The sequence below is a fragment of the Cottoperca gobio genome, chromosome 11 (assembly GCF_900634415.1).
Source record: "Cottoperca gobio chromosome 11, fCotGob3.1, whole genome shotgun sequence".
NCBI lineage: Eukaryota > Metazoa > Chordata > Actinopteri > Perciformes > Bovichtidae > Cottoperca > Cottoperca gobio.
In genome coordinates this window covers 13,506,677-13,521,252 of record NC_041365.1, presented here as the reverse complement: position 1 = coordinate 13,521,252, position 14,576 = coordinate 13,506,677, and the positions used below count along the sequence as shown (strand labels likewise).

At 41.8% G+C, this 14,576-nt stretch overlaps 1 protein-coding gene and 1 long non-coding RNA gene across 7 annotated transcripts in view; one reads left to right on the top strand and one right to left on the bottom strand.

Annotated features, from left to right (window-relative positions):
* Positions 1-5,654, bottom strand: part of LOC115015497 (chromodomain-helicase-DNA-binding protein 4-like) — a 27,544-nt gene extending 21,890 nt beyond the window's left edge. For 3 of the 6 annotated variants that reach the window (XM_029442859.1, XM_029442864.1, XM_029442865.1), the window contains exons 1-4: positions 5,466-5,654; positions 4,811-4,973; positions 1,476-1,585; positions 570-812 (exon numbers count right to left, since the gene is read on the bottom strand). In XM_029442859.1, coding sequence (XP_029298719.1) covers positions 570-812; positions 1,476-1,585; positions 4,811-4,871 — 414 coding nt within the window. In that variant the 5' untranslated portion in view covers positions 4,872-4,973; positions 5,466-5,654. Of the gene's footprint in view, positions 1-569; positions 813-1,475; positions 1,586-4,810; positions 4,974-5,125; positions 5,244-5,465 lie in introns of those variants that run through there. The other 3 variants (XM_029442862.1, XM_029442861.1, XM_029442863.1) reach the window with 3 other exon arrangements.
* LOC115015498 (uncharacterized) lies at positions 4,174-14,576 on the top strand. Its single transcript, XR_003832998.1, has 3 exons — positions 4,174-4,282; positions 4,380-4,512; positions 12,901-14,576. It is a non-coding gene; the product is annotated as an uncharacterized LOC115015498 (long non-coding RNA).

The window sequence follows — 14,576 nt, the reverse complement described above, 5'->3', positions numbered from 1 at the left end:
AAAGCACTGACAATGGTCACCAAAAAATGTAAAATATATCCTCTGTCTTTATGGAGCAACAGAAGATATTTCCGACACACACAGAATTAAACTGGTGCAGTAATTAATATAAATGAGGATCCAGTCGGCAAAAATGTGGACTTTGTTTGACAACTACAGATTTAAGAGATTTACAAACTGTTCTTCAAAATGCAACAAACAGCTTTTTCATTTGATGACGTAAATCATCGTCCCACTAGAATGGTTTGTTTCGTATTTTGAAACAAAACTCCTTCTACACTTCTACATGTTTTTTTTCAAAAATAAATCTGCTCGTCATTGTCAGCTAAAGTTTGATTGAGTCAACATTTATTGTAGATTTGATCAATATTAGAAATGCATTAACTGAGTTTTCTGGGGTAAGTGAAGACTGTTTATGTCCAATTATGGTGTAAATATTGTGCGAGGGGCTTTTCAACCCTGAATAGATCAATTGGCCGTTCTTAATTCTTGAGTGCAGACGTGCGTGTTGCAAAACGCCACTAAAACATTACTTCCGCCCCGCAATCGCCCTGCCCGGTTTTCCTCACCGAGTTGTCGTCATCATCATCGTCGTCATCTTCCTCGGGCTCCGGGTCTTTCTTCTTGGAGCTGCTCCTCTCGGCCCCGGAACTGCTCCTCTTCTTTTCTTTGCCGCTGCTGGCTCTCTTCTTCTTCTTGCGTCCTGGAGTGTAGTCGCTGCCCTCGCTGTCAGAGCGCTGGGCAGCGGTGCCTTCTGCAGCCTCCTCCACCACGCCCACATCCATGGGCTCTGGGGAGCTGATGGGGAGCTCCTGGAACAAGGAGAGCAAAGACACAAGTTATCAAACTGCAGGTTTTTACTGTAATTTCACACGGTTCTCTTCCACAAGGGCACAAAACACTGAAGGATAAAACATTTCTTGTGAACAAAAGATGGAATACGTTTAATCAAAAATTCAAAAAGTGAAGACCGAATGTCTGTGGACTTATACATTAAATATAATAATCACAATGTTTTATTTCTTGATGAACTTCAGTACTGAGCACTGTTGCTAGATTTTCTTATTCCTACAAGATAATAGTTGGAACACTTCTAACCCCCTTTGTCCCTTCTAACGGTATAGAGATATGCTTTAGAAAAAGTCATTAAAAAGTACGCACAATAAGGAAATACGATCATGGAGTAAAAAATAGTGTCTAATAAATTCTACCAGACGAGGGCAGGAAGAGAGCCTCAAGTGTTTACAATCATAACTACTTCTAACAAATTTCACTTTGTTGGCGGTTTTGCCAACATGAAGATTTATCAAAGACAGTCACGCTTTTTATTGTGTGTGAAGCTTAGCTAATAGTGTGTTTTAGTAGTTTGTTCCTAGTTTCTGTTGAACACATCATGTGGGACGTGGGATTAAAAAGTTGTTTCTAACTTTCAGAGTGTAGCTACAGTAAGTGACCACACACACACACACACACACCTCTCTGCGCGACCGCCTCTTGCTGCCCTTGCTCTCTTTGCTCTTCTTGGCCTTCTTCTTCTTCTTCACCTTGGGAGTCTCATTCTCTGAGATCTCCTCTTCCTCTTCATCTGCAAATCAGGCCAGACATTTCATGGTTAAAGACATACAGGTGAGCAACCGTGTGTCAATGTGTTTGAGCCATGTGATAATATTACTGACCAGAGAGCTGTGAAGATAGCAACGGACACTGTAGCAGCGGCATATGTAACAGCGGAAACAACTTCCTGTCAGTGGGCAGCTTCTCTCACTTCTACCAGTTTTTTTTAATATTATTTCTATCTGTAGTATTTAGGGCTGCACAATATATTGTTGTTGTTTTTAAATCATCACCATGATGTCAACTTGCGCAATAACCACAGTGCGAGAGACTGCGATATTGCACTCAGATATTTTTAGTATCTGTAGAAAACTGCACTTTTTAATTGAATTGTGATTACTTTTTTTTAATTGGTGTCTTTTGTTTTCAGCTCTAATTGTTCAATAAAAGAAGTTTGAACTAATGTTTTTTTCAACAAGCAGGACTTCCCACTTAAGATTACTGTCATCGCTGAATATAAGAGGGATTGATTGATGGGGCCTTTTCATATATGAATTATCACTTTCAGGATGCCACATTGTGCCTTTCGCAGAGGCCAACTAGCTGTTCCTTTATTGTTTTCAACACAGGGTCAAGTCAGGGAACAGAGACTGGTTTTGAGCGATAATTTAGCACTCTTTCCACCCCTGCCAGGCTGCAACCACATTCACTTGGTGTCAAATGACATTTAAGTGGTCCATGATTAGATGGCTAGAATAAAAACCAGCAGGAGACGCAAAAACCAGGACTAGTAGAGGATAAGCTAGTGGTTTGAGTTACTACTCCATTTTACAAGTTTCCCTTCGGGAGGTGATTCAAATCAGTTTGCTCTAGTGGTTAAAACTGTAATTTACAACTGATTAGTCATTATAATTTACCACACCCTCCTGCAGGCCTTATGACAAAGAGGATCCCAGTCCAGTGTTTGGCACTACCTCAGTGGCTCCCAAAAGAAGTAGTGTGGCACTCTGAGCCTATTAATCTAATTGACTATGGTAAAACGTAAATGGCAAGCAGCCATTAAGATGCACCTGGTGAGTAAGAAGCTTTAATGTGATGAGCTTTTTAGGTCATATAAAAATGAGACCAAGCTGTGTTTGTGGGCGGGTGCACAACCGGAAATTCAAGTTCGAAAAAAATCATGTTTAAATATTGTTAAAAGAAATCCACATTGCTGTGACACTCATTGCGATAGCGTTTTTTTACTTGATGTTTTGAGAAAAGAGTGTTTTGTATAAAAACCAGTGTCCGGTTTTCCAAAACCATCTTCAGACCCGTTTAGTTTAGTCCGGACTTTTTGACATTTCAGTTCTCTTTGGGGAACAGCTCGAGTGTGTGGAAGAGCACAGCATCTCTGCCGACACCTGAAGTAAAATTGCTGTGTCTATATGTATGCGAAAGGTCGGGATAGCGCATCAACAAACCAATCAATTTCATGTATATTGTATATGTCATGTTTAGTTCTTTGGTGCACTTGCATAATTACAATGTGAAGCAAAAACTCACTTGATCAACAATCACAAAACACAAACAACAAAAACAGGGTAGGGTTTGGGATGAAAATGCCGTACGGTTAAAATGATATTACTCCACAGATTGCCTTGAACCTGCTTAATCTCACTTGATAGCAAAACAAATTCAAGTCTTGACCAAGTACGAACAACAACTACAAATAGAGTGACAGGCAGGCCTTTATTCTCAGCTGCACAAAAAGCATAACAACGGGAAAATGTTCAATTATGGTGTAAAGTTAATGGTCATCATATGGAAACCTGAATGACAAATTCTTTACAAAAGGTTGTAACTTTAGCTGAAAGAATTAAGTGGTTAAGCTTGTATACTAATTAAAAGAAAATTAATTAGCAGCCATTTTTGTAATCCATTAATTATTTACAATTCTTCATATCCTTGGGAAAAGGAATGTCTTTGGCTTATATGCTGTTGGTTGGACAAAACAAACATTTGAAGACTTCAACTTGAACTCAGGTAAATTGTGATGGACATTATTTTATGACAATTTATAGATCCCTATCGTACCTCTACTCTACTATATTTCAGAGGGAAATGTTGTAGTTTTTACTCAACTACATTTATTTGACAGATTAAGTTACTTTGCAAATCTAGATTCTCAGTATTGCTAATTTAATTTTAAGTAAATGATCTGAATACTTCTTCCAGCACTGATGTATTTCCAGTTGCAGTGTCTGATATAAGAAAACAAACATGGACTCTCATTTATTTGTGCCAAATTGCCAATTAAATTGTGATGATGCGTTTTCATTTCAGGATATGTTGAATGTCTTGCACTTCTTCGTGATTTCTTTGTCTTCTAACATCTGGGGACAGTGTTGGAAATAAGTTTGTGTTTCTTTATCTGATAATGAATACAATCAATCAAATTGACTCTTCAGAAGAACAATAACCTGCATATCCAAAAATGTAAATGATTTTGCACATCTTTTGTAGTTTTCTCTTTCTGTTTGCATGCTATTTTGTTAATGCAGCATCACTTGACATATGTATAGAAGGTTTGTACTATTTGATGAACGCAATGCAGTTTGAGTTGATTTCAGCACTTAAAGCTAACGTGCAGGACTACTTGTTCTCAAAGCTTCCACCGTGTACGCTGCGCGTGCTCGTCGGTGTTATACAAACTGTAAACAATGCGATCTTCGACCACACCAGTCTAGTAGGTATTTGAGAAGATAAAACGGTTATTTAAGATGCTAGATATGTTTTACTATATTGTATTATTTGTACTTTTTCCACACATACTCAAACTGAAGGCGCCGGCCATGAGGAGGGGAACGCTGCAGAACGTCATCCGCCAGCTTCCAAGCTAACTGGCTGCCTCCATCTTGTCATCGACACGTAAATAATACCGGTAGCAGGCTAACATTAGGCCCGGGGAACATGCCGGTGAGTCGGCGTGACTGGACGACAATGCCGCTATCAGACACACTGCTTCTGGTTGGAGTAACTCAGTAATTTTTTAGAGGTGTTAACTCTAAACCACAGCATAGCCGCGGGAAAAAAAGTAGGTTTGCTTACGTTGTCGCTAACATGAGCTACCCGGTAGTTAGCAGCGTTGACTAGCAGGAGCGCTCTGCTAACGAAACATGATTGATATGAATGTGAAAAGCCCACCTCTGCTCGTGCTAGCTTACATGCAGTGTGAACATTAGCAATTTCAGCTAACAAATGAGCTTCGTCTTACCGTGCATTAACCGGTCCTCGGGGGCTCCATAATCATCTCTGTCATCCTCGCTTCCAGACATAGTGGACAGCAGAAAACTTTCTATTTAGTTAGCTAACAGTTTAGCTAACTAAATAAAGTTTTTTTGTATGTAGAATAATCCAGAGTTCTGACCCAGTCTTGACTGTGTCCCAAGTCGTGTTGTGTTAGTTAGATGAGGGCAGCCGTCCAGGTTTCGACAAGGGAAATAAGATCAAAAAAAGAAAACGGAAGTGAATATTTAGCACCAAAGAGCATTTCAAAACACCACCCGGTAAAAGCAACACAAACACTCACCGCGTGGACTTTTTTTAGACAATAAATCTAACTTTATCTAGCAATCAAGTTGGACAGCTCACAAAGATTATCACCCTCACTCACTCCATCTCTGCTGACATGCCATCTTGCCACAATCGTTAGTTTCCGTGCCATTAGCATGCGTGCTAGCAGAGCTTGACCGGCGGCCAGCTTTATATTTAAGACAAACTATAAGAAATGAGGCGCTCACACACTTAATATCTAGTCTTATACTATCTCGGTGTTACAACCACCGGCGACTAAGGCTATCTCTCCCCGACCATCTTAACCCTGACTCAAGTACATTTTTACAAATAAAACCCAAAACTGAGATACTCACAACTTGATTCACAGCTTCCAAAAACAGTAACTCCAGGTTCACTTTGTCTATTAATTAATACTTGGAAGCTCTTTTTGTTAAGGTAACGTTATACATACAATTTAAATATATTTCCGTGTTTTTTTGTAGGCAGCGTGTGCGCACGACGCCGTCTCCTCTTTCTCTCCCTCACACACTACACACACCCCGCGCGCGCGCACACACACACAAAGAGATCAGGGGGCAGGCATCCCATAATATCCCCCCCCCCCCCTTCCGCACACACATACACACACTTCATTCACCCCTCCCCCACTCTGCATAGTTACCTTGCAACGTACAGACCATAATAGTCAACTCACCCCCTCCCTCTCCTACAGTCTCTTCCCCATTCCTCCATGCACCCCCCCCTCCACACCTCCACCCCCTCCCTTAGCAACCATGGTTACCATGGAGACGCTCAACCCCCCCTCCCACCCCATGTGGCATCCCATAATAGTAATGAGCGCAGTCACTGACATCCCTCAATAAGCATAACTCCAAAAAGAGAGAGATAGGAGAAAGGAGGGGAGAAAGAAAAAAAGGAAAAGCCGTCACATGGCAACTGTGTGTGCCACATGACTGCTTAACTTGAGTGTGCATGTTTGCATGTATGCTCAGGCACATTACTGTATATGAGCCTGGCTGCACAGGATGTAGATGCAATGCAAAGGTTTATGTCCACCTTTAGGGAAACTTAGGGTCATCAAAAGTGGGGGAACACCGGGTGACCCAGGTGTAACCCCCCATCCATATGAGACATTATGAGTTGAAATATAAGGATTCTTCATATACATGACTCAACATAAAGACACTATTTTCATCAGCACACATGAAGGCCAACCAAGGTAGGCTGATTTGGGGAAAAAAGTTTTGTGAGCAGGCCAGTGTATGAAGGTAAAAAAGCAGGTTATATGCATGGCCCTCCAGGGAGGAGGTCAAAAAGGTCAAACTGTAGTCAAAACCTTCAAGTCTGCTACTTTAAGCCCCCCTCAAAACAAGAAACAGGGAGCCCAGAAGTACAAGAGCCAAGCCAACAGCTGAGTTAAGCTGTCTGCACACACACACACAGACACTCTCTCACACACACACTGGCTTGCTCCACAGGCTGCTTGGAAATACATTGCAGTCAATGGTGGGAAAAACGTCTGGGTCCTAGACAGTTTTTTTCCCACCATTAACTGTCTAGTACATTTAGACTGTGGAGCAAAATGCAGAACTGTTTGTGCTTAGTGTGGCAGAGAAGCTTCTGAATTACGTTTTACCACATGGGAAATCAACAGTGTACATGTCAGCTAATGGGGAGTTCTGTATTTGGGACCTGTGAAGCATCATAGTGAGTTATGCATTGTTATTGTAGCACTGCAGGACAAATCTGCTCTGCTGACGCTGCTTGAGTCACTCAAAAGTGTGCATAAAAAAGCCCAAATTCAACAGCTGTTTCCCCCCACCAGAGTACAGTATATAGTCAAAAGTATGTGGACGTTACATTAGAAGGAGCGTAAAAACACATGTAGGAGCAAGGCTAAAACAATAGTCAGCTGACTTGAAAACATTTAAATAGACAACATTTCGACCCAGGTCTTATCCTCATCCCGTTCCAAACTTGTAAACTGTATATACTGTAAACTATATAACCGGCACAGGGTGTTTAACATCTCAAAATGATGGAAAATTCAAGCATTATATAATAAAAACTTATGCAAGAGAACATCAATCAAGATGGACAGTAATACATCATTACAACATTATAGAAACTCCTGTCCGTATAACACAATACCCAATACGTGATTTATGTTTGTTTTAGTTCCATGCATTTAAAAGCTGATCAGACTCTAAAGCACTGCACAGTGATTTACAAACGTATATGACAACATTTCACAACTCAAAGTTATTGATCACATGACTTCACATTACCAAGCAATTTACAAGGAACGTACTTTTGTACGTATTTGATTGTCCAACACAGAATGTTTTGTGATGATGTTATATTGCGTTGCACCAAAAGTAGAGCCTGGTTCAACATCAGTTGCTCTCCCTGAGGTTTCTTCCATTTTTTCCCCTTTAATTTTGGGGTTTCTTTTAGGAAGTTTTTCCTTGTGCGATGCGAGGGTCTAAGGACAGAGGATGTCGTAACCTGTACAGTCTGTAAAGCACACTGAGACAAATGTATAATTTGTGATATTGGGCTATACAAATACATTTGATTTGATTTGATTTAGTTTTTGAAGTCATTCTGTTTTTGTTTGTTGGAGCCCCTATGTGGGGACTCCAGTGGTGTCATTGAAATGAACGGAGGAGGTTGTGTAGTTTCACACAGCGCTGTTGTGGGTCAGAACACGGCCTTATTAGTGATGTCGGGGTGATGAGGCCTGACTCACAAGCTGCATTCCAGTTCATCCCAAAGGTATTGGGTTAGGGTTGAGGTCAGGGCTCGGTGCAGTTCATTCACTTCTTTATGGAGCTGGCTTTGTGCATGCAGACATTGTCATACAAGAGGGCAGAGAAGGACCTTCCCCAAAGTGTTGGAAGCACACAATTGTATAAAATATTATCGTCTGCTGTAACATTAAGATTTCTCTCAATTAGAATCACGTTATCTAGCCCAAACCATTAGTCGACTAATCGTTGCAGCTCTATAGAATATAAAGAAAAATAGCGTGTTTGGAGGAAAACTTGCAAGCAAGCAAAGACAACAGCTGGTTGTAATTTACCAGGGTGAGTGTGCATTAGTCAGTCATTATGAATGAGCTATCGTGAAGAAGAAATGCCAGTTTCTCATACAGCGGTGACCATTGCATTGTGGGATAAAGGAATGATTATCATGTCTGCAATGCACACAAACGCCATTATGTGATTTTACCTGTGAAATTGAAAAATAAGTACCGGTATGATGAGATCATTTTAATCTATGAGGATTCATGAATCTACTGACAAATGAGTCATGTCAGCATATTGTTGTAGTGCCCCGACACTTTGGCTTTTAACCCTCTTCAAGCTGTCCCCCTCTCCTCTCTCTTGACTTTCGCTAAAGGCCTCTCTCCCTCTGGTCTCTTTCCTTACAGCTGGATCTAGTCGGCTCAGACTCAGCACACCCTCATTTTGACTATCTCTTTTTTTCTTCTTCGGGCCTTTCCTTTGTCCCGCAGCAGTACTCTTCCCTCTCTGCGTCCCTCTCACCGACCGTGGCTGACACAAAGAACGACTTAAAAAACTACTTCTGTCTTTCCTTTCTCTGCATTTCTTCCTCTTTCGCCCTCCCTTGGTTTGCATCTTTTCCCCCCTCCCCCACACTTCTCATTTTCCTTGACTATGGACACAGTGTTCATGTGTGCATTTGGGGAGGAGGTGGGTGTAGGATGAGGGGGGGGGGGGCATCCTATAATCACCAATCAGAAGGATACTGGGGGCAGTTGTCATAGAAACCTCGTGCACGGCTCTTGACGCCCCTCCCATGCCCCCCCCCCCATCCATGCCCCCCCCCACCCCCACCACATTCGCAGAATTGCATATCACATAATGATAATAATATCATTTCTGAGGGAAAAAGGAGGAGGGGGAGGGAGGTGTGTGATGGGGTGGGGTGTAGACTACAGACCATAATAGTGCTCCTGGAGATAAACAGAGGGGGGGGGGGGGTTACAGGCGGGGTCAGATTATCATGTAAGTCAAAATGCATACCATAATACTTCTTGACTGCTCCTTGTCCCCCTCCTCCCTGCCGCTCAGACACCATCTCCGCTCCACCTATCGTGCCCTACAGGACACGCTCTGAAGCTGCTGCAGATAACAAAGTGCAAATGGATTTGATCAGATCCAACATGTCTGCCACATGAGATAACACACGGCAGCGGCTGACAGATGGAGAGAACAAAAAAATAGAAGATGCTAAAAATTTGATTTGTACGTGGGGGTTGTCGGGATGTCCCAGACCGATCAGATGTGCTGGTGATGTTGTGGAGTTCAAATCTGCCCCGTGACCTTTTCATACACGTCATCTTTCCTCAGTGTGTCATCTTTCCGGTCTCACTTTGTATATTACAAATAATGCTAAAAATAATTAGACAAATAATTATTGTTGAAGTAATTTATCAAACAACAAGACACTGAGCTTTTCAGTTAATTTGCGTAAATCGTCCAGAACCTTTGATGTTCACACTGTACAAATCAATTGTCCGGTAATGATGTGGCTGCTTACACTGAATTCATGCACAAAAACCGCAGTAGGGTTTGTCCAATGACAAGTCTAAAAAGGTTCAAATGCAATACAAATGTCCTCTTAACAATCCCGTCAAAAAGAGAGTAAGAAAGCGCTACTTTGTGCAATCCTTCTATGACAGAAAACTATCAAGCTGGAAGATGCAGACAATATTATGTCTTCCTGTTCTCTGCAGAATTTCAGTTTTATATCACAGCTCAGTCTCATTCAAGACATGTGAAATACTACAACCAAACCTGCAGAGATACCGACTGATTCTATGACCAAATAGAGGTTAAACTGGGCTTAATCCTTACCGTGTCTGTCCACTTTAAGAGCCTACAGCCATGCTAGCTGCTCTCTGAGGCTGTACTTCGATCAGTAGGTCCTAAAAGTTTTAAATTCACCAATAGCTGAGTTATTTTCCTTTCTCCGTCAATGTGAATATGAAACATTAGTGCGCTTGCTCTATGGGCCTCATGGATGTGAAATATCCGTGTCATTTTATACACAGAAGTCGGGCTTTTTGTCTTCATGAGCCAATAAGCTACTTTCATAGGAAAGAAGCGTGCCCCGTCTTCAGCGCTGCATGCAGTCCTCTTTATACATCCATGTTGTGCTTGGGGACAGCAGTGCTTTGAGCTCACACAGTTAACACAGGGCTACCAACTTCTCAAAAAAGTCAGCTTTTCAAATGTGATGATTTGCTTATTTCTCTGTTTTGTATAATTCTAAACTAAATATGTACAGATTGAATCTCCAGGCATTTGTTTCCCAATTGCACAGAGATGAAAGAAAAGTCTTTTGTAATAATGTTCTGTCCTGACTTGAGCACCTTTGTCCCCTTTTAGACCATTTCTCGATTTAATTCCCAAATTAGCGTGTATATGCATAAAAAAATATATGCAATGGAGTCTTTTCGGACGCACTGGGGGCAGGGTTACGTAACGGTGTCCAACCGGGTGTCAGGTTTCCATCACTGCCAAATAGAGCAGGAGCCGATAAATACTTGTGACTACTGCAGAGTTCATGAGTACTTGCCGGGAATGAATGCCGATTGTAACCTTTCCCACTAAAGACAAAAGCCAGATGTTTGTGCGTGTTACTGGGTTTGTTGTCCAGTGACTGATCCCAGTGCAGGCAGCCGGGCCGAAAGCCAAAATCCAGTTATGACAACGTCTGTAACAATGATTTTACAACCAATTTCTGTGCAGTTTTGAATTGAAACGGATTAAAGCTTTCCTATCAGGTTACGTAAGAACTCCCTGATGTATATCTGCATCTAACAGCAGTGAATATAATGAATTTCAAAAGAAGCTGACATTTTTTATCAGCACAAAAGGACACTGCAAAGGATCTACTGAAGTTAGGGCAGTAAACAAGACAAACTGCCGCACATAAACACGTTCATGGCTCCATCGTTGCCCCAATCATTTACATTACCGGGGACAGGGAGTGTATTGTGCTCAGTGTGCTGCTCAGATAGTTTGCCAGTGAAGTTTGTTGATGACTTCCCAGCTGCCACTCTGCCTCTGTGGCTTTGTGCTGCCTCCACTCTCTCTCGGGTCTCGCTACCTTCTTGTATGTGAGTCACTCTGCACCTGAAGATAGATACTATTTCCTCGACATACACCATAGTCTGTGCACGTCGAGCTGGGATGTCAATGCATGCACACACACACACACACACACACACACACACACACACACACACACACACACACACACACACACACACACACACACACACACACTAAAAGCTTGTGTGGACTGGGGGAAGGAGGTGGTGCAGAGGGGGGGAGCCACCGCACACAAAAACAGTCCTAGGCCAGACCATAATACTCACCCCCCCTTCTTACTTCACTGCCTCTGCCCCTCCCCCTGCCTGACAACACAGACATCCCATAATATGCATTTGCCTGCCCCCCCCCCCCATTCCCACCACCTCCTTCTCCTTTCTTCACTGCTTGGCCTGCCACTCCATAATAATCACACTGCTAATTCGCCTCCTCTCTTTCTCTCTTTTGCTCTCTCTCTCTCTCTCTCTCTCAAAGTTCCCTCCCTCTCCCTCTACCACCGCCGCCATCATCATTTCCTGTCTTATAGGTTCCTGAAGTGCAGAGTACAGTATGTCTCTCCAAACAGCAGCCACTTATAGAGGCTCAAAATACCCACCCTTCCTATCTGTGACGTCTTCATCGCACTTTGTCAACCCGGGGTTCCTCTCTCCCACTGCACTCAATAGTAGAGATCATCCCAGACACTAATAGAGGCTGTTTATTAGTGCTGCGCCACAGGGGGGAAGTTCATCTTGTTGTATTTTTCGTGGCTTGGTTATTACAAAATCCAACCAGACATTAGATCCACCTAATAATGTCACTATAGGTGCTGCCAAACATCCCTAGTCAGGACCTCCACTAGGGGTCCCAAGATGAAGAAAGAAAAAAGTAAAATACTGGGTATTTGCACCTTTTCTAGCTTCTAAAAAGCAATAATAACTCATACCCACTCCTACATCCTGTAAAGTGGGGTCACAGGCAAAAATAAGGGTTGGAAACCGCTGTGGTGCTATCCATTTGTATTTCTCAGGAAGTCAGTTTTACGTCTACTCTACTCTGACACCACATGAATGCAGCGTGAATGTCAACATTTCGCAATGTTAATGAAAGTGAAATATAGTTTGTGTATTCCCCCTGTGATTTGGATATGCTCCAGAATGTAATGGGTTCTTCCTTGGCCAACAGTACCTCCTTGGCGGTGGTAATAATCACTTGGTGTAAGTGCATCTTACTTTGGTTATATTTCTAAGTGAACTTATTAGTTGTAAATGTGCAACATTATTTTCTAGAACACACTCATTTAGTAAACTTGAAATAGATGATGCAGTCTCAAGAGCCCAGCAAATTCCTGACAATACTATATAAAGAACACCTTTGGAGAAAGCCCCAGGTCTGTGTTTCTCATTATGTCCAAATTAGAAGAGTAAAAGCTCCACAGTTCCAATAAACTTAAAATGTGTGCTGTGTGAACGCAGGAACAGATACGAGGCATTATCTCTCTTTACTTTGTGCACCTGCAGAAACAGACATGCTGTCCACCCGTGACTCTTAACTCTCTTCTGTTCCGGTCATGATTCCACCTGATATTAAACCACAATGTTAATCAGAGCTGCATGTATGCTCCAGGTGCATTCACTGTGAATTCATTATGTGTTCACAGCTGCATCAAAGTGTCAAAGTCATGGTGCAAGGACGTACAGAGCTGTACATACCGATCACTGAAGAAATCAATGGCTGATGGGAAGTCTTTTCGACGTGGAGCTGTGACGCTGTGCAGCATCTGAGGGAGAAGCCAATCATGCCTTCTCTCTCAATCTGTGAGGTCTCTTGTGTCAAGTGTGTTGTCTTCAAAGGAAGTCATTTAGCTATATTTAAACACAATTTCAGCCAAACTGGATGTTAGTTTTATTATTATTATTTTATAGCTGTATGCCATATTTAATGTCATTCAGGGAACAAGGTGTCAATCCCAACTGTCACCTGGTGCAGAAGTCTCACACGATCATGTCATTTCTGGAAACAGCATGCATTCATTTGCATGAGAGAAATAGTTGTGATTAAGCATGGTTTTTATCATCTTTAAAACTCAATCTTTGACATATTAAACTCTTTTCCTGGCTCTTTAACACTATGCTGTTCCAGAAAGCAGGTAACAGGTGAATTCAAAAACCAAGCAATGGGTTTCTGTCTTAGTTAGTGGACAGACTTGTTTTTGGTGTTTGTATATTTCTTTATCCATTATGCAACAACCACAACTTACAGATGTTCCATCTTCCATCACAGAGTTACAATTCTTCTGTTTGACTGTAGACAAAAATGAGCATGTTTGATAGTGACAGGGACTTCACAGACGAGGTCAAGAACATAAATGGGCAGCGGGCGCACCGACCCTCTGACAGCAGGGGACGACCAGACTCCATTTGACCCTCCTGACCTGTCAATTCTGGAAGCGCCTTCCTGTTGTCAAGTGGACACTGCCCATGAGGTTATGTCTGTCTGTCTGTCTGTCTGTCTGTCTGTCTGTCTGTCTGTATTTCAATAAGGAGGGATCATTTGGAAGTGTGAAGTAATATCTATAGAGGTTGGCAACAGAGGAACACTTTGCTGATTAGCTTGGATTAATGTTAAGCATCATCATTAAAATAGGAACGGAATAGGAGAGAAAAGATCTTCCTTATTGAACATTTGCCAAAGCTTCACGTCCGTTTCATTTGGAGGACAGATTAACGTTAGTCCAAGATAAAAGAAAACAATATGGTGGTGACTCTTTCAGCATTATATGTTACTGTTTTTTGGCCAAACAAACTTAATCCCAGATCAGTGTTCCCCATGTTTTTAATCTGTCATTACAAATTATGTACGCACAATGTTAACTTTTTTCTGATGTATTGTTCCCACTTATCAGGCGGTAATTGGTCACCAATTATTTCTGTAAGTGTGGTGGAGTTGTGTAATCCATCACAGTGAACAGGAAGTCTGTGTTCAGTTCTGTCAAACCTCCATTACTGTAAAGTTTATTGGTAGATTAATTTGAAATGCCAGCGCTCTTTTACAAAACTTAATGGACATATACATACAAACTTGATGGATTATACAAGTCAACTAAGTCAAGAGTCTGCAAAGTGACTTTTTTACAAATGAATGGAAACCAATGGATGCTTGGAAAGAAGGAGCAATACATTAAGAAAAGAACACAGCATTGGTTGCAAGATTGTCAATAATATCTTATTCATGGTGTTTAGTAAATGGTGTAAAACATGCAACATCACATGCTTGGTACTTTAAAGGGACTGCACAGGCAAGGACTCACTTTAACCTCTGAGGAATGTTACTGGA